General features: G+C 36.2%; 1 protein-coding gene across 2 annotated transcripts; it reads left to right on the forward strand.

The window, feature by feature from the left end:
• The first annotated feature begins 7,631 nt into the window (after positions 1-7,631).
• Positions 7,632-27,145, forward strand: kctd3 (potassium channel tetramerization domain containing 3). Of its 2 annotated transcripts, XM_027159967.2 has the most exons (18): positions 7,633-8,029; positions 11,097-11,150; positions 11,344-11,389; positions 13,179-13,252; positions 13,365-13,423; positions 13,538-13,618; positions 14,792-14,959; positions 16,721-16,814; positions 17,091-17,281; positions 17,407-17,522; positions 17,909-17,996; positions 20,742-20,858; positions 21,019-21,189; positions 24,222-24,377; positions 24,499-24,595; positions 24,841-25,040; positions 25,134-25,272; positions 25,737-27,145. In XM_027159967.2, the coding sequence occupies exons 1-18, from the start codon at positions 7,959-7,961 to the stop codon at positions 26,239-26,241; spliced, it is 2,427 nt and encodes an 808-aa protein (XP_027015768.1). In that variant the 5' UTR covers positions 7,633-7,958; the 3' UTR covers positions 26,242-27,145. The 2 variants fall into 2 exon arrangements, with proteins under 2 accessions (XP_047677278.1, XP_027015768.1); XM_047821322.1 differs by lacking the exon at positions 21,019-21,189 and having other exon boundaries at positions 7,632-8,029.
• Positions 27,146-27,643: the final 498 nt, after the last annotated feature.

Below are 27,643 nucleotides of genomic sequence, written 5' to 3' on the forward strand. Positions count from 1 at the left end.
GAGTTATGATATTTTCCCTCAGATTTCCATTTGTCCCTTGTACTTGCTTCACTGCTTGAGCATACGATACATTCTGTACTGTTTTGAGTTTCATTGCTTGCTTTTGGGCTTTACAGCCTATAAACGCTGCACTGTGTGGCCCCCCACAATTACAACATTTAGGTCCCACCCCCTCTCCACATTGTCCATAATAATGTTCTCTGCCACATTTGCAACATCTTTTTTCCCCTTATAGACAGAAGCAACATGCCCCAGTCTTTGGCAATTGAAACATCTCAACGCTGGTCTAACAAATGGCCGTTATTTTCCAAATTATCTCCCTCAAAATAAAAACACACATCACATACACCAATTTCTACCTCACACCCCAATTTTCTACTAATTTAATTTTCCATATCCTTCCAAAAAAGTCTTGAGTAGATACAATGATTAAACGGATGCAAAATTGTTTCCTTTTCCTGACCACAAAATTTGCAAGCATAAGAGATATTAAGCATAAATCTTTCCAAACATGTTTTACAGGATAAATCCTATGTAGAATTTTGTAAGACACCTCCTTAATTTTATTGTTGATGCAAAACTTGTTCAGTATTTTCCATGTTTTTTCATATTATATATGACCAAAATAAGGAAGACCAAAAAAACCTTCTGAAGGGAAAGAAACAAAACAGAGGGCATTTCTTATATTATTACTGCTACACTTTTGTTTCAAGATATTAACATTACCGATGTATAAACTACCACAAAAGTCATGTATATTAATTTGCAAAGAACTCGAATTCTTTAAAAGAAATACAACACACTTTGGAATTGCATCAAAAACAATAGCAAAATCTCTTAGTTTAACTGGTAGTTGGAATTTTTCAAGAAACTCTGTGCAAGACAACAAATACCTGTCAGAATTAACAGCTGTTTTACCAAAATAATCCCTTCATTAATCCAGTTTTGATAAAGGGATTTGTTTTTAAATATGTCTTTGTTATTCCAAATGCAATAACTGTGTGGTGAAAAATTGTGTTTAGAAATCAAATTCCATGCTAACAGGGCCTGTCTATGGAAACCAGCCAGTTTAACCGGAATTTTATCAACAGAAAAATTGCATTTCAACAAAAATGCCCCCAATAGAGTTAAATATATAATTAGGAAATACATTCCAAACACTATCTTTATTTTTCATAAATTCTATCATCATTCTATTCTACCATCTAATCTTGAAAGTATTATTGAGTGTACTATAATCCAGAACCTCTAGCCCCCCCTTGTTCTTTAGTATTGCATATGACCTCTTTCTTTAAATAATGATAAAATAATTTTTTTTTTCTCCAGATAAAGTCATACAATATCTTATCCAAATCTTTCATCACAGTAGAGGGCACACCTAATGATAAAGAAGTGTATACAGATCTGGAAATACCTTCTGCCTTGGACAACACCACCCTCCCAAAAATTCATAAATCTCTCATTAACCACAGATTAAATTTCTTTTTCGTTTTTTCAATAATTGGTTCACTGGCTTCTTTGTTTATCATTTTTGCAAATAACTATACCCAGATAAGTTAGCTGGTGTTTAACTGGAATACCTTCTATATTTGTAAGGGAGCAAGCTTTTAGGGGAAACAATGCAGATTTATCTAGATTCATTTTAAGAACCGATGCATCAGAGAATTCCTCAATAACTCTAATTATATAACTGGAACCTCAATTTTGTTTTAAAAAAAAATAGCCATGTCATCAGCAAATTGACTAATTTTAAATTCTGCACCTAAAGCACTAATACCATTAAATTGACTTTTCTTAATATGTACTGCCAAAACTTGAGTGACTAACAAAAATAAAAAGGGAGAAAGAGGGCATCCTTGTCTAATTCCACAACTGATATCAAACCTTTGTGAAGTTCCACCAGAAGGTTTTACCGAGCTATTACATCCATTATATAATGTTTTTACTGTTTTTAAAAACTAATCACCAAAACCCAACAACTTAATAACTTTGAAAATAAAATCAGGTTTTACAGTATCAAAAGCCTTATAGAAGTCAATAAATAAAATAAAACTGTCATCAGGTCAGGTGATTATAATCAATCATATCCAAGACCAGCCTAATATTATTCCTAATATAACGGCCTTGCATAAAACCAGATTGTTCTTCATCTATGAGTTTGTTTACACCTTGTTTCAATCTTCTTGCAAAAATCATCACAAACTATTTACTGTCATTATTGAGCAAACTAATTGGTCTCCAATTATCGATAAGCAACTTATCTTTGTTAGGTTTGGGAATCAATGTTATGATGCCTTTTTTTTAATGAAGCTGGCAATTCACCTTTATTTATTGCTTCTATAAAAACTAATAATAAAAATGGTGAAAGTTCCTTAGAAAAAGACCTGTAGAACTCCCGTTAGCCCGTTGTTGCCTGGTGATTTATTGCTTTTTAGCAGGTTAATACACTCTCTCAACTCCTCATTAATAATTTCATCACACAAGTACAAAAAATCCTGATCTATTTTTTTGATGTCACTCATAAATTTTATTAAAAAACTATCAATACTGGAAGTGGTCAAGGTGGAGAAATATAAATTACTATAAAACTGGGCTACAAACTTTGAAATAACTAAATGATTATCTACAATTACGTTGTTGATCATTAATTATGAGACTAAGGCAAATTCACTGTTTCTCTTCTCAAGGCCAAACAAATATTGAGTATTACCCACTACCCGCTTTGCGTGTTTTACCGTGCACCGAAAACTCGTCTCCAATGTGCTCCAATCGCCCCGTGTGACTGACAGCGCGAGGCTGCTTTCACCAGACGGCCGTTTTTCATCGCTCTACTTCTTCTTCTTCTTCTGACTTTTCATGGCGGATGGCAAACCAACTTTTGGTGCATTTACCGCCACCAACTGGACTGGAGTGTGAAGCAGTAGCACTGCATGACATGTAGCAAAAAAACAAAAATAAAATAAAAAACAAAAACAATAAATTAATTGATTAATTAATTAAATATAATATAAATATATAAATATATTATATAAATATATATATATATAAATAAAAGAAATAAAATTCTATCAAAAATTCCGATTTCTTTGATGAATTTTGTTATATAACCATAGATGATACTTTGCTGTTCTTGATCTTTCAACAGGCCTATCACATTGAATGCTTCAACACCTAAGTTTTTAACTGCATTAATTAGTTTCAACCTTTCTCTTCCATATTTTTTACATTTTATTAAAACATGTTCTATGGTTTCTGGCTGATCACAATAAACACACAGTCCAGATGTTTTCCTATTTTAAACAGAGAATGATTTAATCCAGTGTGACCTATTCATATACGTGAAATAATTGTATCTTTTTTCTGTTCCTGACAACATATCTTCCATTTCCTACTTGTTGTTGAATATTATACATAAACCGACCCTTGCTATCACCATTCCAAGCCTCTTGCCATTTGTTATTTATGAATTCTTTAATTTTCCCTTTAACTTCATTTTTGCTTAGAGACACATGGATATCTATTTCCAAGTGTTTAAGAGCTTCCTTGGCTAGTTTATCTACCACTTCATTTGCCTCCACTCCCACATGAGCAGGAACCCACAAAAATGTTATTAAGCTTACTTTGCTGATTCTTAATAAACTTGCAAGTATCTCATATATAATGTCTTGTCTTGATGATTTTAGTCCACTTGTAAGACTTGATAGTGCTGCGTAGGAATCAGAGCAGATTACAACTAAGCTTGGTTTTACTTCCTCTATCCACTGGAGGGCTACCACCATAACAATTAATTCTGTGGCATAGACAGATACATGATCAGTTATTCTTTTTTTATACTGGTTTGAAATTGTGGAATATATACTGCAGCAACAGTTCTACCAGAGATAGGGTCTTTAGACCCATCTGTGTATATATATAAAACCATGATGAATAACTCTGGTCTACATACTGTTGCGCAATGATGTTCTTAGGGGTATCTTTCTTATTTATTTTAACTTGTATTTGTAAATCTACATTAGGCATTGGAAAAAACCATGGTGGAATTTTGGATGCTATCACAGTTGGACTTATATCGCAGTCAGCGATACCAACTACTTCTGCTTCCCTGTTAGCAATCCATCCAAAGCTCTTAATATTTTTATTTCCATGCTCCCAGCATTCTCCAGTCACCCCCTTTACTGGATGGGACTCTTTATGTCCTTTCAAATTCACCCAATAGTTCATTCTCATCTTATACCTACAAAGGTGTAATGGAGCTTCCCCTACCTCTACCTGCATAGCTGCAATGGGAGATGTGTTAAAAGCCCCACAACATATTCTTAAAGCTTGATTCTGCATTGTTTCAATCTTTTTCAGAATAGAGTCAGACGCGAATCCAAAAATAATACTTCCATAATCTAAACTTGGTCTGATTAATGTACAGTAAATTCTTTTCAAGGATAATCTACTAGCTCCCCATTCTACCCCGGATAAACATCTTAAAATGTTTACCCCTTTCTTAATTTATTAATTAATCATTTTTTTAAATTAATAAATTAAACATTTATTAATCAACTTTTTAGCATGAGTTGCAAACGTCAATCTAGATTCCATCCACACACCAAGATATTTAACTACCGGGACTTGCTCCAGATCCTGATTGTATAACTTTAATTTAAATTCTGGTACCTTTTTCCCTTTTGTAAAACATATAAATTGTGTTTTAGCCACTGATAATCTAAAACTCCAATTACTTGCCCATACCTCCACTGTATCTACAGCTTTTTGTAGTCCTTGGGTCACACATGCAATATTACGTCCTCTTTTCCATATTGCCCCATCATCTGCAAATAATGCCCTTCCAATGTCACTCTTAATATTACAAAAGATGTCATTAATCATAATATTAAAAAATACCGGGCTGCATACACTTCCTTGGGGAGTTCCATTATCTATATTGTATGTCTTTGAATACTCTATTCCTATCCTAACTTGAATTGTTCTTTCTATAAGAAAATCCATGATCCAGTTGTATAATTTTCCTCCAATTCCCATGCATTTAAGTTTGATTAAAAGTCCCTCTTTCCAAAGCATATCATATGCCTTCTCGATATCAAATAAAACCCCTACCAATACTTTATTTGCTTGAGCTTTTCTAATATCTGCTTCTAAGCTTAATACAGCATCCATAGTATTCCGACCTGCCTTAAAACCCACTCTGATAAGGTGATAGGAGACCTTTTATTTCCAATATATAATTTAGCCTACGTATAATATTTTTTTCCATCAGCTTGCATAAATTAGAAGTCAAAGCAATTGGCCTATAATTATTTGGATTAGATTTATCCTTACCAGGCTTGCCAATTGGTACTATTATTCCATGCTTCCATGAAGAAGGAATCTGTCCTGCATTCCATATTTTACTGAACAGATTTAAAATAGTATTTAAGGATCTATCTGATAGATGTTGAATCATGACATATGTCATCTTTCCCAGGAGATGAATGTTTGACTCCCCCTAGTGCCATCTTCAATTCATACATAGTTATTTCTGCATCCATAGCCTCACCAGAAGGACTTTTTTTCATCATTAAATCTGGATATTTAGTTTTGTTCTGGATTCTACACCTTTAACATCCTCTGATACATTATTATCACTATGGACCTTAACAAAAAACTTTAGCTAACTTTAGCTTTTTCATTATCTGTCACTGCTATACTTCCTTCCTCATTTTTTAAAACAGGTAAAGTTTGGTTTCTATAAATTACCCCCATTTTCCTAATTGATCCCCATACTTCACTTACATCAATATCATCTCCTATTGATGTGCACCAATCTCTCCAGTACTTCTTTTTAGCACCTCTTACTATTCTTCTTACTTCAGCTTGAGCTTTCTTATACTTAATAAAATCTTCAAATAATTTAGACTTTTTAATTTTTCTAAATGCTTTATTCCTATTGTGCATAGCCTCACTACACTGCTTTGTCCACCATCTATCTACTTCTGCTCTACTACCTGTTTAAATACTTGGGGTTTCAGCCCTCAGCTGCACCCTAGTGGAGAGTAGGAAAAACAGGTAACAGGTAACCCTGTTAATGTATACTGTTAATGTGTACTGTTTATGTGTAATGTTAATGTTTGTTAATGTATACTGTTAATGTGTACCGTTAATGTGTACTGTTAATGTATAATGTTAATGTGTACTGTTAACGTCTGTTAAAAGTGAAAGTGACGTGACCCATACGGCGACCCATACTCAGAATTTGTTCTCTGCATTTGACCCATCCAAAGTGCACACATACACACCGTGAACACACACCCGGAGCAGTGGGCAGCCATTTATGCTGCGGCGCCCGGGGAGCAGTTGGGGGGTTTGGTGCCTTGCTCAAGGGCACCTCAGTCGTGGCCGGCCCGAGACTCGAACCTACAACCTTAGGATTACGAGTCAGACTCTCTAACCATTAGGCCATGACTTGTTAATGTATACTGTTAACGTATACTGTTAATGTGTACCGTTAATGTGCACTGTTAATGTCTAATTCTAATGTATACTGTTCATGTGTACTGTTAATTGTATACTGTTAACATCTGTTAATGTATAATGTTAATGTGTACTGTTAAGGAATAATTTTAATGTACACTGTTAATGTATACTGTACTGTTATAAGTCTCGGTTATTGTTGTTATACCATGTTATCATGGCCTTAAATTTCATTTAACAGTAGGCGGGACAAGAAATATAAAATTTCTCATGAGCAATTTTTGAAGGGGGACACAAATAATACAGTCAAATTGTACTTAGATATGTACATATAGATATGTCCCCACAGTGAAAAACTTTGCTTTTATCATTATTATTGTAGCATGGAGACTGAGTCATTATGGTTATAGAATAGAAATTGATTATACAAAAAAATACAGTGAGGTCAGTTCGGACGTAGCACAGTGCTTATTTAGTAAATGCACAGCTAAACAATATGCTAATTGTGGCAGTTAATGTTAAGTTAACATGATGCCAAGTCGTCCCAAATAAAACAATGCATGGGAAACGGCTTTGGCGTGTTAGTTACAGTGCACTGTGTAACAAGCTATTGTAAACAAGCTAACGTTAACTACATAAGTAATATTTTAATCGCTAATATAGCAGATTCATGGAAAATTACATCGGTAACCTGCATTTTTGTCGCAACTAATTTATGAATGAGTCTGCATCAACTACGTTAAAGAGCTTTATTTAAAGTGAATAAAATCCCCTACTTAATGGAGTTGAATAATAATTCAGCCGAAGCCGCACACCTGGCTCGTGTGTGTGCAGAGTAGGTGAGATGTACTGGGAAAGCAGGCAGTGGGTCAAACCACTGTGAGGAAGGTGAGGGGGAACTCAACTGTCTCTAAATGCAGTTTTGCGGGTTTTTTTCTACTTACACGATTATTTAGGTATACATGCATATATTTTTCATAATAGAGAGTGCGATATTTTTAAATAATTTTTTTGGGGGGGACAATTCTCGGATGGGGGACATGTCCCCCACGTCCTCCCCGGCATTTACGCCCATGCATGTTAGGGTGTTTACTCTTCCATAAAAATGACGGATGCTCTGTGGCAGCCAATAGGAGTGTTTAGGGCGGGATCTGAGTCCCTGGGAAGCGCTAACGCCTGCTTTCTTTGATTGGATGCTCTGCTTGGCGTCGTTGTAGACGTCGGTTTAGGCTTGTTCTACCGTCGTTTGTAGCGAACATAAAACCGAGAAAGAAAGAACGATCTTTCAGTGTTTGGTGGATTTTTTCATTTATCTGGTATATCGATATTTATTTAGGACTTTATAATACCGCGAAATATGGCGGGTACGCTGTGCTAAGCCTCCATACACGACCCTGCGGTGAGGCGTAATGTTTTTAGAGAGTTGCTGGGAAGAGCACGCGCAGCAGGAGTGTAACGGGATAAAGAGCTCGAGCTGCTGATCGCATTTCGGAGTCAGAATGGCTGGAATGTGTAACGGCTCCACATCTGGTACGGGTGACATCATCCAGCTGAACGTAGGCGGAACACGGTATGGGCTAAAGCAAGGCTTCAGCTGAACAATAGCATCGCATATTATTTGTGCTAAACTGACACTATAATTTCGGTACAAGTTTGTAACACATCAGTACAGGCCTGACTCCAGCTGGAGAAGTGAAATGCAAGACACCATTCAGATCAGATCGCTATTCAGTCCCCGTGCTTTTATGGCGCATGGACTTGTTTACAGTTTTTAGTTGAGGTGGTTGGTATGGTCATAATACACATTACTCATCACTATGCATACTAGATTTAATTTAATTCGGTTTATTTTTATAGCGCTTTTAACAATTCACATTGTCGCAAAGCAGCTTTACAGAAGTTTAGAAACAGAATAAAAAAATAAAATTTAAAGTTTACAATGAAGTTACTATATATATCTCTGACATCCATCCCTAATGAGAAAGATGCAATGGTGGCCCAGGGATGCAAGGGATGACTTTTAGATGATATGAGGAAGAGACTTAGGAACCAGGCTCAGAAGGGAACCCATCCTCATTTGGGTGGCACCGGACAGTGAATAATGTAATTATATATAATATGTCCTTTGTACAACAGTTTGTAGCTGATCTAATGTGTCAGTGCATATTCTAAGTTCATCACAGACCCAACACAAATTTTTTCCTGCTGAAGTCTTCAGATGATCACTGATGAAAATCAGACCATAAAGCTGGCTGAGGCAACATTAGTTCAAAGAAGGCATGAGAGTCTCTGAGCGGCAGCATCCAGACATCCCAGTTCACCAAACACTCCATGAACATGAACCCTCCAGATCTAATTGGAAAGCTGTTCCATAACTGTGGGGCTCTGAAAGAAAAAGCTCTGCACCCTTCTGTAGCCTTGTACTTGAGGTACTACCAAATAGCCTGCACCTTTCGATCAAAGTAACATAAAAACATAAAATAACAAAAGATCGCTCAGAAAAAATGTAGGCCTCACAATATTGTTTTTATTCAGTGAGCATTCTTTTTTTGTTTATCACATGATGAGAACCAATTTAATGTGCGATTGTTTTAAGTAACAGTACAGAATGTGTAAACATTACAGGATGTATTAAAGATGTAGGTGACTTACATGTAACAGTAAATGAAATCCATTTGGTAAAGACTCAATTACTCTGTCATCATTCTACACACTGCACTTTACTGTTACTACATGTACAGGTAAGTCACCTACATGTTTAATACATCCTGATGGACCTGTAACTCGTACATAATGGACTGTAGAATCAGTAACTTAGGTATTTTAGATACCAAGTACCTTAGGTATTCTGTTCGTTTTGATTCACCTGCTTTTGTGTCAGGATGTATGCATTAATAATACATTGCATGATGATGTAATAATAATCATAATATTGATAGCTCATGTAAAGGTTATTTTTAAAGCACATTTAAAACAATTAAGAGTTGACTATGCAATTGCATCACTATATAACATTTAGAAACTATAGAAGAAAATGGGCTTTAAACTAGATTTAAAAGCAGACATGTGAGACAGAGGGAGAGAAAGACTCCATCTTAAATCTTTGATCTCCTTCATAAGGCTTTAAAAACAAATAATAAAATTTTAAAATTGTAACCAGGGATTAGATATAGAAATATGTAATAGTAATAGTGTTTTAATAATAGTAGGAGTAATAATAATAATAATAAAGTGCAAAATATTCCTTTTCTTTTTGGCCCTTTTTCTTGCTTCTCTCAATAAAATTAATAGTATAATTAATTAATGAAGAGTATATATATGAAAATATTGCACATGGAAGATATGGATACAGTGTACAATACCACTGAATACATGTGCTTGGCTCTAAATCCTAGTTACCGTTATTTCACTATCATCTTAAACAGAAGAATAAAACAGCTTAGACATTGTAGTTTATGTTGTAAATGTAGCAATTTGCGCATTAAATTTATTGTTAAAGTATTTGTTTTTGCATTGAAACCTAACACACAGAATTTAATTAGTTCTAATGTGTAATTAGTTAATCAAATTATAACTGATAAGATTATGAAGCTTTGGTCAATTAAGCGTACAGAAAACTTTTGATGCTCTGCCCTTATCTAATGGTGGAACATCTAATGCCATGTCTACACATACAGAATAAAGTGACTCGAGACCATTCATTTATTCAATGCTGATGACTTTTGGCAACCCGAGTGGTAGTGACTGTTGGTGACTAGATGTTGAGAAAGGGTTAACTATATGCAAATACATAGCAACAAGTAAAAAAATAAATAATGCATGGAGAAACGAATCCAACATAGATATATGTATTATTACAGGCTATTGTTGTCTATTGAATAAAGGAACAATTGTGACTAGACACATGTATGTAAACATACAGCATTCACTGAAGATGAATAAAGGAATGTTTGCATATATATATATATACACGTGTGTATGTACATGTTTTATATGTATAAAATTTTAGTCCTTGTTTCATTTATCCTGACAGTTCAATGATTGCAGTTTTGCTGCGGATATGACTGCTCCTTTGTCTTGTGTGATATGATCCGATTGATATATACCCTAGTGAATTTCATAGAGCAATGACTTAACTTAAACATTGCATACAGTTGACCCTACAATTGCCCCAGAGTTTCTAAGGACAAATATAAATAGATGGATGCAGAAGAGGAATAAAAAAGTGGCTGATAGACATGTCTAATGTTTCAGATAGACTATACTGCCCTATGTATCTCTGCTCTAACATATTTGATTCAGTTGTAACAGGTTCTTGTGGTTATAATTCTCCGAGTGGATTAAAACAGGGAGATACATGATTGGAATCCAACATTGCTGTATTTTATTACTAAAGCTAAATATAGATAGAGAAGAGCAGAACATGCAAACACTTTATTTAACAATAATGATTTCCATCTGATGACTGTTGTACATGGAGTTATTACTAGCTTGTGAACTCATGATTGTGTGATCAGAGCAGTGATGGAACAACATGTATGCATCTTTTGGTCCATGCTTAAGTTGTAAAAATTATCATTTGGATATAGGACCATGTGACTTCCCAATAACTCATATTTCTGTTTTTTTCTGTCCAGGTATAGCACTTCAAAACAAACTCTTATGTGGATTCCAGATTCTTTCTTCTCAAGGTAAGATTGAAACAATATTTGTTGACAAAGTAAAGATTTTGCTTAGATCTGTTAACTGCTTTTGTTTTTGGGTAAGATAATTCAAACTAACAAGAAGATAGAATTTACCACATTTTTGACAAAGGAAATGAACACTAACTAGAACAGGGTTGCAGTCTTATGTTCTTGATCAAAGCTTATGTGTTTGTTTTAGTTTACTCAGTGGGAGAATATCAACACTAAGGGATGAAACTGGAGCTGTAAGTATATATATTTTTATTGATTGAATTGTCTTGTGTTTGTCATGCCAACATTGCTGACTCCATACAACAAATTAATGTGCTGTAAATACCACGATTCATACAGCCATCTTTCCCTTTTATTCTGTGACTTTGTTCACTGCTGGACTTTGCAACACTTGGGTTAGAATGCTGGCAAAACTTGGGTTAGAATTCAGCCCAAGTGAAGCGTAATCTGCACAGCGTATTCCTCATCCTTCACAGTTCAGCTATATAGCATCTATATACTGCTAGTGTGGCCTGTGCTGACTTACAGCAGCCTTGCCTCATTATTAATTGTCTTAAAAAAACAGTGCTTAGTTCAGACATGTGCAGACCATAATAATGCCGATGCTCGTATCATATAGTAACTGATAAGGATAAAGAAAACTGATACTTTCTGTGTGAATTATTTCCTGAACTTGCCTGAAGTAGTTATATAAACTAGCTGATATAAATGATATGCATACATCTTCAGGCTAATGTTCTTAATTAGAGCTTATTTTATAGCATAATAATGTATTTCAGCAACATCCAAAAATTGGTCTACCCATGCTAGCTCTCTTAGGATTTAACAATCTCAAAATGTAACAATGCTGTTTGTGGTGGAATTCTTAGATGTTTGCACAGTAGCATGTAACAACCACAATGTGTACAGAAATACAATACTTATTTGTATTATATTTTACCTATATTTTAGGTAAATATATCATGAAATATGTTAAAACTGCTGAATGTTGCACAGCTCAAATAACATCAAGGGTCCTGGGTTTGACCCTGAGCATGGGAAGTTTTGCAGAATTCCCATTGTCTCAAAGCAGCTTTGCAGAAGTATAGAAACAGAAGAGAGTAAAAAAAAATTATATATACATATATATATATATATATATATATATATATATATATATATATATATATATATATATATATATATATATATATAAAATAAGAAAAAATAAGAAGAAAAATAAATAAATGAATACATACAATAAAGATTTATGAGGTTCTTCTAACATCCCCAAATCATTACACACCAAAACTGCCTCTTGATGTGATTAAATGTATACAGTGTGTACCATCCAGTGAGTATTCCTGTCTCATGCCTGTAGTAGGCTGAGACTATTGTGACTAGACACATGTATGTAAACATACAGCATTCACTGAAAATGAATGAAGGAATGTTTGCTGATAATACTATGGTCGTGGACGTCATAATCTATATTTATTAATGAATGTGTCATTTTTTGAGCCTCTCTCTACACAGAGTTTCTAACTGCCCTTTCTAACTAACTTTTTTGCAATTATTAGGACAGCATTAGATTAGAACAGATAATACATGTTTTTCTTATAAAACCAGTGAAAGAAAGAAATGCTGTATGTGAGAGCAATGAAGTGTGTAGAATGAAAAGCATTGATTTTTCCCTGGAATCTCTGTCCAACTGACAATCCTGAACTTATAGGCAAGTCACTGCACAGTTTCTTAGGATGTTTTTTCCTAAATTGTAGCAATGCATGTGTTTTTCCCGCAACTGTACACTACACATCTTCCAACACTAGCTGGTTAGTATCCCATATGCATAACCACTTTACCACAGTGCAAGATGAAGAATCCATTTTCATGTGTGATCTACATTTTATTTTTTTATTATTACTTATCTTGGCTAGAATAAATAAAACTTTTGATTATATACATACATACTTATACTATGTATGCTTGATAAGATGAATGATTGTGCAGTCAAACTGTAAGCCTATATCTTCTGCATTATAGATATTTATTGACCGAGACCCAACCGCATTTGTGCCCATTTTAAACTTCCTTCGTACTAAAGAGTTAGACTTAAGGTAAGTTATGATCTTATAAGTTATTATAGGTTTTTAACTTGGTATTAGAATGGAAAGAAAGTAATGGTTATGTAATTCATTTTTTGCTTAAACTTTGACATCACTATTTCAGAGGGGTCAGCATAAGCATTCTACGCCATGAAGCTGAGTTTTATGGGATTACACCTTTAGGTATAACTTATTTATACAATACAAATGGATTAATATGAATTTTATTCTATTCTGATATTGTGTATTGTTTATTTTTTTCTTCTTGCATGGTGATTTTCTTGCTGTTGTGGTTAGTTCGACGTTTGCTTCTTTGTGAAGAGCTAGAGAGATCATCATGCGGAAGTGTGCTCTTTCATGGCTACCTCCCACCCCCAGGTAGCTGTTTCTTAATTAGATTCTTATTATTAATGATTACATGATTAATTTGCCAAAACAGCACTGATTCCCTGTTTGCCTCTCAATCAAACACAATCTAGAGTTAGATTCTACCATACCCAAGCCAGCCAGGACAGCCAGAAACCTTGGATTGACTTCACTGATCACTAGACCTTTACAGACCACATCAAAACAATCGCTTGGTTCATTCTGTACCACATCAAGAAAAACATAACCCATCTAACCAATGCCATTAAACTGGTCTACTACAGTGCACTACTCATGGTCCTCCCAGCGAACTCTATAAAACCCCTTAAGATAATTGAGAACATAGAAGCACACCAAATTTTCTGCTAGCCCAAAAAAAACCCATGTCACACCCCACACGAGTCAAATTCAAGGGCTTGGTGCTCTCGTACAAGACCTGTCTGGAACATCACCCACAGCTCCTTCAGAAGTCTTCTTGATGTTTTTCAAACAGTCAATTTACAACAATTTGGAGGGCAGATAAGATCTGCTCCATGTTAGCAGGCAACATAGTGGTGCGATTTCAAATGGCACTAAGCTAAACCCTGGTGCCGGGTGGAACTGTTCAGGATTTTGAGAATGGCCACTCTCACTTCACATTTCCAAGTGGTTCCTCTTCATCACAGACCCTGTTGTTCAGAATGCTTCTGAGGATACTATCAGGAATGTTTCAAACAGTCGATGCTTATGAGTCCACAGTGCCATGGTTACTGGCTTTTGAAATTGTATCTTCTATGCTGCCTTTTAACAAGGAGTGGAGCTGACCTGCTCTCCTTGTTGTTGCATATTGGCCGTTTGAAAAACATATTCCTTCCTACCTTCCCAGAACCTTCAGACTGACTGTCCCTCAGTGGTGGACTGAACTTTCAACCTCAACCCAGACAGCAGATTTCACCACTATCTTAAAAAAAAACGGCTAAACACCCACCTCTTCCATGAACAATTAACTAAGCCAAACTAACCCCCTAACTCATACACTTCTACTCTGAGCACATAGTTTCTCTAGCATTCAGTTAATAATCTTGAAGTTACAGTTAAAACAGCTGATTAAAAGATTAAAGTATATACTAAAGTCATGGAAAAGAATATATATATATTTTAAACACTGATTGGAGGATTGCTTGCATTTCTTTGGTTTTCTTACAGCTATCCCAGCTCGCAAAGCTGCTAGGGGACAGAGTACAACTGCTGTACAACAGAGTACAAATGTAGAGTACAACCCAGGCCCCATTGGAACAGAAGGTGGCTTCTCTCGCTCGTGCTCACACACTGCTTTGCCCGGGCCTAACGGAATAGAGGGGGCCACAAGAGTTTGTGAGTACATCATGTGGAAACAACTGCTTTTAGTCTTTAATGCTTTTTTTCCTTGTTTGACAACTTTGGCATTGAAATGATATCAAAATATCTGCTGAATCTTTACCAAGGTACATAATACAATAAATGTATTAATAAATTATTTCTGCTGGCCAGTTATCTCACTGAGCTCTTAATTATGAAAATAAAAAGCTAAATTAATCCCTCTTTACATATCTAGTGAAATAGCTTCTCATTTGAAGTTATGATCATAACAGCATGACCAGCTATTGCGTATCCTATAGCCCAGAAGGATGTACCATACATGCAGTAATTGGGAAAAAGTCATTTTGTTTTCAGGGGATAAATAACAATTGGCAAAATGTCATTTTTTGAAATAGTAAACCAGCATTTAAAAACCAGGTGAGGAAAAATAAGTACACCATATAATTTAACATGTAGAACAGGCAGCCAACTAGATTATGTCAGTTAATTATTACCTACCATTACTGAGTTAATACTATGAAACAGCTACAAGGAATGAAACCAAATGTGTTATTGTGATTGTACCTGATTGCAGGACAAGAAATAGTATCTGTAAGCATTGACACCAAAAAATTCAGGGAATAATGATCCTGAGAGAATGAAGAGAGCGGGCATTAATTTCGCTGTCCAGGTGTGGCTCATCACAATGAAGTGTGAAGTGAATTTCACAGAGCATTCCATCAGATGCTATAAACCATAAGCCAATAGTGTTGGAGGTCCGATCTATGCCTGTCAGTCAATATTTGTGCCATGTTCAAAGTTAATGTTATTGTAATAATTTTTATTATGAAACGTTTGATACATCTGATACTTCAAACATTTCTTTATGAACATAAAATAACATTGTGATATTTGATGGAATCTGTTCTGACATCAATTTGACATTGGGACACGTTTGAAAATTTGACATTGAGGTCCATGAATAATATCTTAAAATGGCCAGTAAAATATTAACAAGCTCTTTGATTTACGTCCAAAATACAGACTCATAAGATATCTTATGGAGTTACATGTGAGAACTGAGTTTAATGTATTCATCTTCTGCCATACAGTGGATATAAAAATTCTACACACCCCTGTAAAAAAAGTAAGATTTTATGATATATAAAAATTAAACCTAGATAAATATTGTCGAAGCCTTTTCTACCTTTATTGTGAAACTACAAGTAATGTATTAAAGTAAAAACAATAAAACATTTCAGGAAAAAAACATTTTATTGTTATTGTATATTTTTTTCCCTTTTTTCCCCTAAAATGATTCTTATTGTTTTCCACTTTAATATATTGGTTGCAATTTCACATGAAAGTTGGAAAAACTCTGACATGATTTATTTTGTTTTATTTTTTTTTCTTACATAAAAAAAATATTTTATATTTCCACTGTACGCAGAAAGATTGAAAGCATAGAAACTGATTGCCTGTTGGCCAGAATCACAGCTCTGCTTTTCTAAATACAACTGAAATGAGACAGAAATTTAATGGATTCAAATGAGCTTTGGGCTTTTAATTTGGCTGGGTATGGTACAATGAGCAGTGACCATCAACTAGTCATTATTAAAAGAGAATTTATAGAAAAGTAAGATAAACAGCAACCAGCCATAATATTAAGACCACTGACAGGTAAGAAGAATTCATTAAATATCTCATTACAGAGGCACCTGTAAAAGGGTGGAATACATTATATTTATGGCATTTGGCATTAATGAGAAGTTAACATAGTCTTCAACTAAATTTCAGCTGGCTCTGCAGTTGATCCCAGGAAGGTGCTCATTGTTGCTGGACATCATAACTGGATAGTAGCTGCCTATGGTCATTTCGTCATTTGCTACAGGTAAAGCGTGTCAAACTTAAAGTTTACTCAGAGACAAGACGTTTATGCTTTTGGCTATTCTCAATTTAGTTAAGCTTATTTGCGAAGGGCTTTTCACAATGGACATTGTCTCAAAGCAGCTGTATGGAAGTATAGAATTACTATTACTATATGACATGTAATATTACATATAAGTTACTATATGTACCTAACATTGATCCCTTTTTTATATTATCCCATGTTATTGCGTATGATTTTATCCCCTTATGTTAATGTTAATCCCAAACTGTTACACAGGATAAAGGAATCCTCAGGATGGCAGCAAGTGTTCTCAAGTCCATACCTAGACTGGGCCATTGAGCGTGTCGCACTAAATGCAAAAGTTGTAGGTGGTCCCCATGGTGACAAAGACAAGATGGTTGCAATATCATCAGAGAACAGGATCATCTTGTGGAGTATCCAGGATGGAGGAAGTGGCAATGAGATAGGTGATTGAAAGGGAGTATAAGCAAAGATGCAAGGAATAGCAAAAACAGTTTTATGTCATAATGTATTGAAAAAAAAACATCTTTTACTAATTTGAACTGATAAAGGGTATCTGTATCTCCATAAGGTGTGTTCAGTCTTGGTGTGCCTGTTGATGCTCTTTTCTTCATTGGGAGTCAGCTGGTTGCCACCAGTCATACTGGGAAGGTTGGTGTGTGGAATGCAGTGACACAGCATTGGCAAGTAAGAACATTCATTTAAAAATATATATATATAATCATTAATACATTTTAGTTTGCTCCAGATTTTTAAGGTATTTAAGCAATACTTTAAAAGTATTTAATGCAATAACATGTCATAAAACTTCACCTGAGTGTTAAGACATTTAGCTTCATCATGCTTTATTTTGAGATGTTTCATGAGAAAACTTTGCTAACAACTGAGAACTACAACTCCTCAATAAACATGTACGACTCTTATTTACTCATCAGTCAATGCACAGATTCAGGCCAGATTACTGAAACCTTTCACAGATTTAAGTAATAATTTATTACATACGTTCATGTTTTTTTTTTTCAATGTGCTGTCAGGATATACTGTAACACACCTGATATGTCTTTGTTGTGTAGGTGCAGGATGTTGTGCCCATCACCAGCTGTGACACTGCCGGATCATTTCTTCTTCTTGGATGTAATAATGGCTCTGTTTACTACATTGGTAAGTGTTCGACAGATGAGCTGAGTTACCAGCTACGCATAGCTGATGGAATATGTAAAATGTATACATGTTTACAAAAACGATACATTATTAAGCATCTCCCATGATCCATGAACAAACCCGTTTCCAAAAAAGTTGGGACACTGTACAAATTGTGAATAAAAACAGAATGCAATGATGTGGAAGTTTCAAATTTCAATATTTTATTCAGAATACAACATAGATGACATATCAAATGTTTAAACTGAGAAAATGTAAAAAAAAAAAAAAGTTGATTTTGGACACAAGGACACAAAAATTCAGGGAATAATGATCCTAAGAGAATGAAGAGAGCGGGCATTGGGGACTGAGGACACAAGTTGCTCAAGTTTAGGAATAGGAATGTTGTCTCATTCTTGTCTAATACAGGCTTCTAGTTGCGCAACTGTCTTGGGTCTTCTTTGTCGCATTTTCCTCTTTATGATGCACCAAATGTTTTCTGTGGGTGAAAGATCTGGACTGCAAGCTGGCCAGTTCAGTACCCGGATCCTTCTTCTACGCAGCCATGATGTTGTAATTGATGCAGTACAGTATGTGGTCTGGCATTGTCATGTTGGAAAATGCAAGGTCTTCCCTGAGAGAGACGATGTCATATGTTGTTCTAGAACTTGGATATACCTTTCAGCATTGATGTTGCCTTTCCAGATGTGTAAGCTGCCCATGCCACACATGCTCATGCAACCCCATACCATCAGACATGCAGGCTTCTGAACTGAGCGCTGATAACAACTTGGGTTGTCCTTGTCCTCTTTAGTCCGGATGACATGGCGTCCCAGTTTTCCAAAAAGAACTTAAAATTTTGATTCGTCTGACCACAGTACAGTTTTCCACTTTGCCACAGTCCATTTTACATGAGCCTTGGCCCAGAGACAACGGCTGTACTTCTGTATCATGTTTAGATATGGCTTCTTTTTTGACCTATAGAGTTTTAGCCGGCAACGGCGAATGGCAGGGTGGATTGTGTTCACTGACAATGTTATCTGGAAGTATTTCTGAGCCCATGTTGTGATTTCCACAGTAGCATTCCTGTATTTGATGCAGTGCCGTCCAAGGGCCCTAAGGGCATCCAGTATGGTTTCCCGGCCTTGACCCTTACACACAGAGAGCGTTCCAGATTCTCTGAATCTTTGGATGATATTATGCACTGTAGATGATGATAACTTCGAACTCTTTGCAATTTTTCTCTGAGAAACTCCTTTCTGATATTGCTCCACTATTTTTTGCAGCAGCATTGGGGGGATTGGTGATCCTCTGCCCATCTTGACTTCTGAGAGACACTGCCACTGCTCTTTTTATACCCAATCATGTTGCTAATTGACCTAATAATTTGCAAATTGGTTCTCCAGTTGTTTCTTATATGTACAGTGTTGCCTTGAGATACGAGTTTAATTCGTTCCGTGACCTTGCTCGTATCTGAAATTGCTCGTATCTCAAAACTATTTTCCCCGTTTAAATGAATTGAAATCCCATTAATTCGTTCCAGCTCGCAAAATTCCACTCCAGTTGTTTTGTTTATGAGTTTTGAATATGAAAAATGTACAGTACCTAGGGTTAGGGTTAGGCATTTATAAATGACAAATATTGTATAAAAACATACAGTAATAAAAGAGAATGTTAAAAAAATAAACTAGTTTTACTTTACGGAAGATGCGCACGGATGTTGAGGGAGGATTAAACAGGCAGCATTTCGTCTCGTACGTACACTTTCACTTTCGTTCACTTACTCGCTACTGTACACTCTTAATGCTACTTTACACTTAAATGGAACTTAACTAAACTTAACTAAAATTAATGAACTTAACTGAAATTCTCTTAACTGAACTTAATTGCTATAATTTCTGTTTTCTTTACATTAATTTTGCTTCATTTTCTTCACCGCTTTTCTCTTCACTTGTTGCTGCCTTTTTTGTCACTCTTTCCTCACTAATATATGCCGGTCGTTTTAATAAAAACCTGTCGGCATATCAGATGCAGTGTAGTCGCACAATTTTTTTAACGGATCCAACGCTCAAAATGGATCCGAAAATTACGGATCCGCAGATAGTCGGCACCTCACGCAGCGCCTTTGCAACTCTCCATAGGAAATGAATGACTGGCTGTCATTTGTCGTGTGCAGTGGAAAGGCGGCTTTAACCGAGTGAGATAGGGGAAACAGAACACACGTGGTTATTGGGGATCTTTGTTTCGGCGGCGGCAGCTTGGATGCTCGTATCTCAAAAATTTGCTCGTATCTCACGGCAAAAATTTGGTTGAATCACAGCTCGTATCTCAAAAAATTCGTATGTCAAAGTACTCCTATCTCGAGGCATCACTGTACATTTAACTTTTCTGGCCTCTTATTGCTACCTGTCCCAACTTTTTTGGAATGTGTAGCTCATATGAAATCCAAAATGAGCCAATATTTGCCATGACATTTCAAAATGTCTCACTTTCAACATTTGATATGTTATCTATATTCTATTGTGAATAAAATATAAGTTTATGAGATTTGTAAATTATTGCATTCCTTTTTTATTCACAATTTGTTCGGTGTCGCAACTTTTTTGGAATCAGGTTTGTAGTTTAATTATAAAAAAAATATACTTTTATCTTAAAAGAGTAACTAGATCAGCTGTCAGCAATTAAGTCAGTAAATATAGAATTTATGTTAATATTACATAAATTAAACTGCAATAACAGAATCGAAAATTCTTTCTTTTTTCCAAGACATGCAGAAGTTCCCATTGAGAATGAAGGACAATGACCTCCTGGTTACTGAGCTCTACCATGACCCCTCAAATGATGCCATCACAGCCCTCAGTGTCTACTTAACACCTAAAACTAGTAGGTGATTGCATTAATTGACAAATACATCAGCTCTTTTAATCAACTAATGTTCTTCACAACACACTCTGCCTGTTTCTAGACCTTTTAAACAACTAATTAATATTTCAATGTTGAATATTGAGAGCAAGTGAAGGTTGGTTATAGGTTTTTTCCCTAGGTGTAAGTGGAAACTGGATTGAGATAGCATATGGCACTAGTTCAGGTGCTGTGCGTGTGATAGTACAGCATCCAGAGACGGTTGGTTCGGGGCCTCAACTATTTCAGACGTTCACAGTCCACCGCAGCCCTGTCACTAAGATAATGCTGTCTGAGAAACACCTTGTGTCAGGTAACATTGTCTGTCGAGCACTTATGTATGAGTGAGTGATCTTATAGACACCGTATATATACAGTGGTTTTCCTGATTTTTTTTTTTTTTTACACGTTTGTCTCACTCTAATGTTTCAGATCATCAAACAAATGTATATATTAGTCAAAGATAACACAAGTAAACACATGAAGATTAAATGTTTTTATTATTAAGTGCAGACAAAATCCAAATGCACATGGCCCTGTGTGAAAAAGTGCTTGCCCTTAACCCTCTGGGGTCGACAAGCGCGCCGACGCGTTTTTGGCGCTTTTTTTCCTCTTCAACGTGAAATTCACTTAAAATACTCCGTCATTCGTAATCATACACACACATGTAATACATCATTCGAAACTGTGAAGTGTCTACTTTTATTTGACTGCCTTCATAAAAACAACAAAATGCTGTGCTTTTGGCAAATAAAGAAAATAACCAGGGTGTGCATTCAGACATCTGTGTCTCCTTGACCATCTCCTTCCTGAAACACATTACAAACATGAACTGATAACTCCGCCAATACTTATCACACAAACATGATACATATGTCTAATGAAAGCCTGAAATGTCTACTTTTAAATGAGGTAATTAAAATCGAAAGCAAATTGTCTTTTTGTGTAATCTGTATGTAATTAAAGAGAGGTACAGTTTTTCTGGCTCGACCTCATTAGCGCTTAATGTGATCCCACCTACCGCGCGCGCCATTCATATGAAAATGATCTGAGCGGGCTATGCAAACAAGATCAATGCCCCCAAACAATGCTATAAGAAGCACAAAGTTTTAACAGATTCATTCACTCGTGTAATCATACAAATTACACAAAAAGACAATATTTGCTTTCGATTTTAATTACCTCATTTAAAAGTAGACATTTCAGGCTTTCATTAGACATATGTATCATGTTCTTGTGAAAAGTATTGGCAGAGTTATCAGTTCATGTTTGTAACGTGTTTCAGGAAGGAGATGGTCAAGGAGACACAGATGTCTGAATGCACACCCTGGTTATTTTCTTTATTTGCCAAAAGCACAGCGTTTTGCTGTTATTATGAAGGCAGTCAAATAAAAGTAGACACTTCACAGTTTCGAATGATGTATTACATGTGTGTGTATGGTTATGAATGACGGAGTATTTTAAGTGCATTTCACGTTGAAGAGGAAAAAAGCACCAAAAACGCGCCGGCGAGAACAATAAAGAATAAATGTGTGCGCTGCAAGACAGTGCATGGTAAAAGACAGGACACACCTTGGAAATGCAAAACATGTAATGTTCCCTTGTGTGTTCAGTTAAATAGGAACTGTTTTGAACAATGGCATGACAACATTTAACAAATTTATATTTATATAAATATTTAATTTATATGTAAAGTATTATTAGATGCACACCAAACTGTACATTTACAGCTGACATTTTGAATCATTGCATACAATTATTGACTCTTGACTCTATTGTATTGTTCATGTTTTTTAACATTGGTAAAATAAGTCTTATTTTGTCAAGTACAGATATAAATAAAATCTTAAGTCTTTTGTACTTCATTGTACACTATTTTATTACACTACAAGCAAAAGATTTTCTCTTTAAGTCTCCCCACATTCGTTCTTTTGTCAACACAATCCAGACTAAGCCATTAGGGGGTTGGGCCTCCTCAGGTGTGAATCATCAATATTCATGACCATTGACCCTCCCTTGCATATTGCCTTTACACAACAAAAAGTGTCTTACAAAAGTTAAATCAATGTATTGTTTCATGTGAATGAGTGGGTAAAATGGTTTTCACATCTTTTTGTAGCAAATTATCAATTCTACAAGAGTAGAGAACTTTATTGTGTGTGAACAAATGTTTAGTATGTGTTTCTTGGCCTTATTTCAGCATCTTTTCTTTTTCTTTTTTTTACTATCCACACATAAACATCATTTACTTAAAAATACAAACATGTACATACATTTTACTTACATTATTATGTAAGGCCAAGAAACACATACTAAACATTTGTTCACACACAATAAAGTTCTCTACTCTTGTAGAATTGATAATTTGCTACAAAAAGATGTGAAAACCATTGTAGCCCAGTTTGTGCTGAATACAATGTTATGTGATATTAGCCATTAATATGTTTTGAAATAACTGAAAAAAGACCAAATGTAAGAGCATGTCAGAACCTCTGCCAGTGTCCCAAAATGGTCAGACCCCAGAGGGTTAAACCTAATAACTGGTTGTGCCACCCTTAGCAGCAAGAACTGCAATCAAGCATTTACGAATTAGTAACTTGTCAGGAGTCTGTGGAGGAATTTTAGTCCACTCAACTTTGTAGAATTGATATAATTCAGCCACATTAGATGGTCTTCAAGCATGAACTACCTTTTTAAGGTCATGCCATAGCGTCTCAATAGGATTCAGGTCAGGACTTTGATTCGGCCACTCCAAAGTCTTAATTTTGTTTTTCTTCAGCCATTCAGAGGTGGACTTTCTTGTGTGTTATGGATCATTGTTCTGCTGCAGAAACCAAGTTCGTTTCAGCTTGAGGTCATAAAGAAATGGCCGCACCTTGTCTTTCAGCATTTCATGGTTCCACAGCAGAATTCATAGTTCCATTTATCACAGCATGTCTTCCAGGTTCTGAAGGTTCTTTTGTGACATCTTGGATGAATCGCCGCTATGCTTTTGGGGTAATTTTGGTCGGCCGGCCACTTCTGGGAAGGTTCGGGGAAGCACTTTTTCAGACAGGGCCATGTCCTTTGGATCTTGCTTGTGCTTGTGTTATCTTTGACTAATGTTTCAGATCATCAAACAAATTTAAATATTAAAGTGTGACAAATGTGAAAAAAATGTAAAAGTCAGCAAGGGGCCAACACTTTTTCATATCACTGTATCTTGTTTGTACCGGAAGATCTGGCTCTTCTTGACACTTGTGTATGTCTGTGGATATGTGAATGACCCTGCTTTAATGAAATGTAGTAGACTACCAGAATATTATGAACAGAAAAATAAATGATTCTAGGATGTTTGTGTTGTAGTGTGTGCCGACAATAACCATGTGAGAACGTGGACAGTGACTCGCTTTAGAGGCATGATCTCCACTCAGCCTGGATCCACACCACTGGCTTCCTTCAAGATCATCTCGCTGGAGGAGACTGAGAGCCACAGCAGCTACTCCTCTGGCAATGACATAGGTGAATGACAGGAGGAAATTACCATTGTTAAAGGACCTTGTCTTCATAAAAACCAGTGTACACCAGACTTAGCCTTGGCATGTTTGTACAAATGGTACACTCCTTGATTTTTTCCATACAGGCCCATTTGGAGAGAGAGATGACCAACAAGTATTCATTCAGAAAGTCATTCCTATCACCAACAAACTCTTTGTTCGTCTCTCCTCCACCGGAAAGAGGTACGTGCAGTCTAAAATCTACTTATGCATATGGAGAGTAAATAAGGAGGGTCTGATTTTCACATGCCTAAAACTAATTCAATATTTGCACTGGAATCACTGCTCAGTTTTATGAATTACAGACACTCATTCATACATCATTCGGGGGTTCAAGTCTCTGCTCGTGTTTAAGCAACATTGATAAATTATGGATGAGGTATTGTGTGATCACTGTGTCTTCTAATAATTCACATATACAACCACAGGATCTGTGAGGTGCAGGCAGTGGATGGCACCACTATCACATGTTTCACTGTGCGCGAGTGTGAGGGCTCCAGTCGTATGGGCTCCCGACCACGTCGTTACCTCTTCACCGGCCATGCAAATGGAAGCATCCAGATGTGGGATTTAACCACGGCCATGGATACGGTGAACAAGAACGATAGCAAAAACAAACGTGATCCTGGTGCGGCACAAATAAGATACAGTATAGTTGCTGTACAGTATAGTTGCTGTAATTGTTTGCTTTACAGTACTGTGTTGTGCTTTTTTCCTCAAGAAGTGGGAGGGCCCACTGAGGAGGAACTTCTGAAGTTGCTTGATCAATGTGATCTGAGTACATCACGCTGTGTCACACCCAACATCAGTCCCGCCCCTTCAGTACTGCACCACAGCCGACTTAGAGAGTCTTGCTCAAGGTCAGACTTGCTGTATCAGCACCACACTGTAAACCATCCCTACTGTTTACTTGGATTACCAGCCCTACTCTACTTTGGATTAAGGAAATACTAATTGAGACCTATTTTGTTACTCTTCAGACAACAGTGTAGATGGTGTCAAATATTGTTCAGTATACTGTTATAATAGACTAGCAGAATAATATGTTGTAGGTTGAATGCAGCTTTTCACTAGAGTGGATGTTGCATAATCATATATCTGCTTTGAGTACAGTTGCCTGAGGAGTACTTAAGTCTCTAGAATGAATCCTGTGGTATGAATTCCCCTATGCACTTAAACCATAAAGTAATAATGTTAGTAATTAAATATAAAAATAAAGAAATACTTGACATGTAAAATAGTGAAACAATCATTTTGAAAATATATTGTAAGTAATTATGGAGAACAGTAATTGCTCTGTAAAATAACACTTCATTCCCTTCAGTCTCCAGCTACAGGCCCAAGAACTCTTGGCAGAGACTGCCACATATGGCGCTGTACGTCCCTACAGAGAGAGCCCACTGCTGGCACGTGCCCGTCGCAGAGAGAGTTTTAGCAGCTATCCAGATTTCCACACCCTCAATCTGGCCAAAGTCCTGAGGGAGCATGGCGGGCATAGCAGTGGCACTGACGATGACAGCAACGGTGACACTGGAGATAAGAGAGGGTCAGAGTCTCCAGTGAGCACCACTGACAGCCCTAGAGACCCTCGCCGCAGGGCACACTCCTCTGATGAAGGCACCTCAGAGTGCAAAGCGGAGGGTTGGAGAAGAGGAGTGCTCGATGGGAATTTCCTGAGCCGGAAGAAGGCCCCTCTAGTCCCTCACCTTAGCTCTGTTTCTGTAGGGGGTGAGGCAGGAGGCAGTGACTCATCCAGCACTGCCTCACCCTCTCCAACTAAAGCTTCCACTTCCCCACGGCACCGCAGGGGCCTAGACATGAGTGAGTGACACGCTGAATACTAAAAAAGCATATTTGTACTAACAAATACACACTAAAGCAGTATTACCATATCCAATAATATATGCCTGGCTCTGGTAAGTAAAGCATAGACAGAGGTGTAAAAAGCAGCAAGTTACCAAATGAATGTTTAATATATACTACAAACTTAGAGATTATTATTAGTGAATATATTAACTGACACTAAATTGTTTCAGAATTGGCTGTCAAGGTGAAATGCTACAGATTAGAAGCAAAACTAATGTCACTACAGTTAACTAACTCAATATGTGTTCAAATCTTTACTGTAAAGCAGTCGCACTTTATTTTGCTCTTTTCACATTTAATGAAGGGAATAATTTCAAACTTTTGCACGGGCCTTTTCCGTTGAAATGTTCGTTTGTGTGCTTATTACTTTTTGTTCGGGTCATCTTTTGTGGGTGGATAGTTAACTTAGAACCGAACCCTGTCTTACTATTAGATCATGCAAGCATGAGGCAATTTTATTCAGTTCAAGGCAGAAACAAAGCTGATGCAAAAATATTGTAGTGTTCACTAATGTTTCATTATGCAGTGCTGGTAGCCTACCAGTGTGGGGATGCAGAGGGGTCTAAGGTTCATCTCTTATTACATGCTTAATGTTAAATGCTTTATATTAATTATTCTACAGCATACAAGAGGGATTTTTTAAACCATTGTTTCTGGATAAAATTAATTTTTCCAGCCAGTTTACAAACGATTTAAAACAACTTTGTCTCGTTTATGCAACTAGTACTCATTAAATCAGATTCTATTAAAGTAGACGTATGGATAGGCAACTTGTTAACACAAAATGGCTATAAATATGCCTATATTGCAAAAAATTATATATAAGAATATATAAACCTTATTATATATACAGAATTTGCACTTAATGTAATAATATGTAATAAACATAGATAGATAGATATTGAGATACATCATATACAGCTGTATATGATGTATCTCAATATCTATCTATCTATGTTTATTACACCAACTAGCCATAACATTAAAACCATTTGAAGTGAATAACATTATCAGTCCGTTCTCTAAATTGATGTGTTGTATGCTGGAAGAATGGGAACGCATACATATTTGAGCAACTTTGATAAGGGTCTAATTGTGATAGGTAGATGATTGGGTCAGCGCATCTCCAAAACAACAGCTCTTTTAGGTTGTGTTCCAGACCATGGAGCAATGGAAGAATGGGGCCTGTTCTGATGAGTTTTCTTTTACATCACATGGTCAGCCAGGAATGTCAATTACTGGGGGAAAGGATGGGCACCTGGATCCATGATCTATTAGAAGAAGGCAAGCTGGAAGATTTTTTAATTGAAGGAAGAATGGACGGCAAAATATAGGGAAATATATAAAATCACGTAATCACTGTGT

This window comes from Tachysurus fulvidraco, chromosome 12, assembly GCF_022655615.1.
Source record: "Tachysurus fulvidraco isolate hzauxx_2018 chromosome 12, HZAU_PFXX_2.0, whole genome shotgun sequence".
Lineage (NCBI taxonomy): Eukaryota > Metazoa > Chordata > Actinopteri > Siluriformes > Bagridae > Tachysurus > Tachysurus fulvidraco.

Excerpts from the sequence above, each read along its gene's own strand:
- kctd3 (XM_027159967.2), top strand. The coding sequence starts at position 7,959 with ATGGCTGGAATGTGTAACGGCTCCACATCTGGTACGGGTGACATCATC. Across the intron at positions 11,390-13,178 it reads TAAGGGATGAAACTGGAGCT|ATATTTATTGACCGAGACCC; the intron begins GTAAGTATATAT and ends TCTGCATTATAG. Across the intron at positions 13,424-13,537 it reads TTATGGGATTACACCTTTAG|TTCGACGTTTGCTTCTTTGT; the intron begins GTATAACTTATT and ends TGTTGTGGTTAG.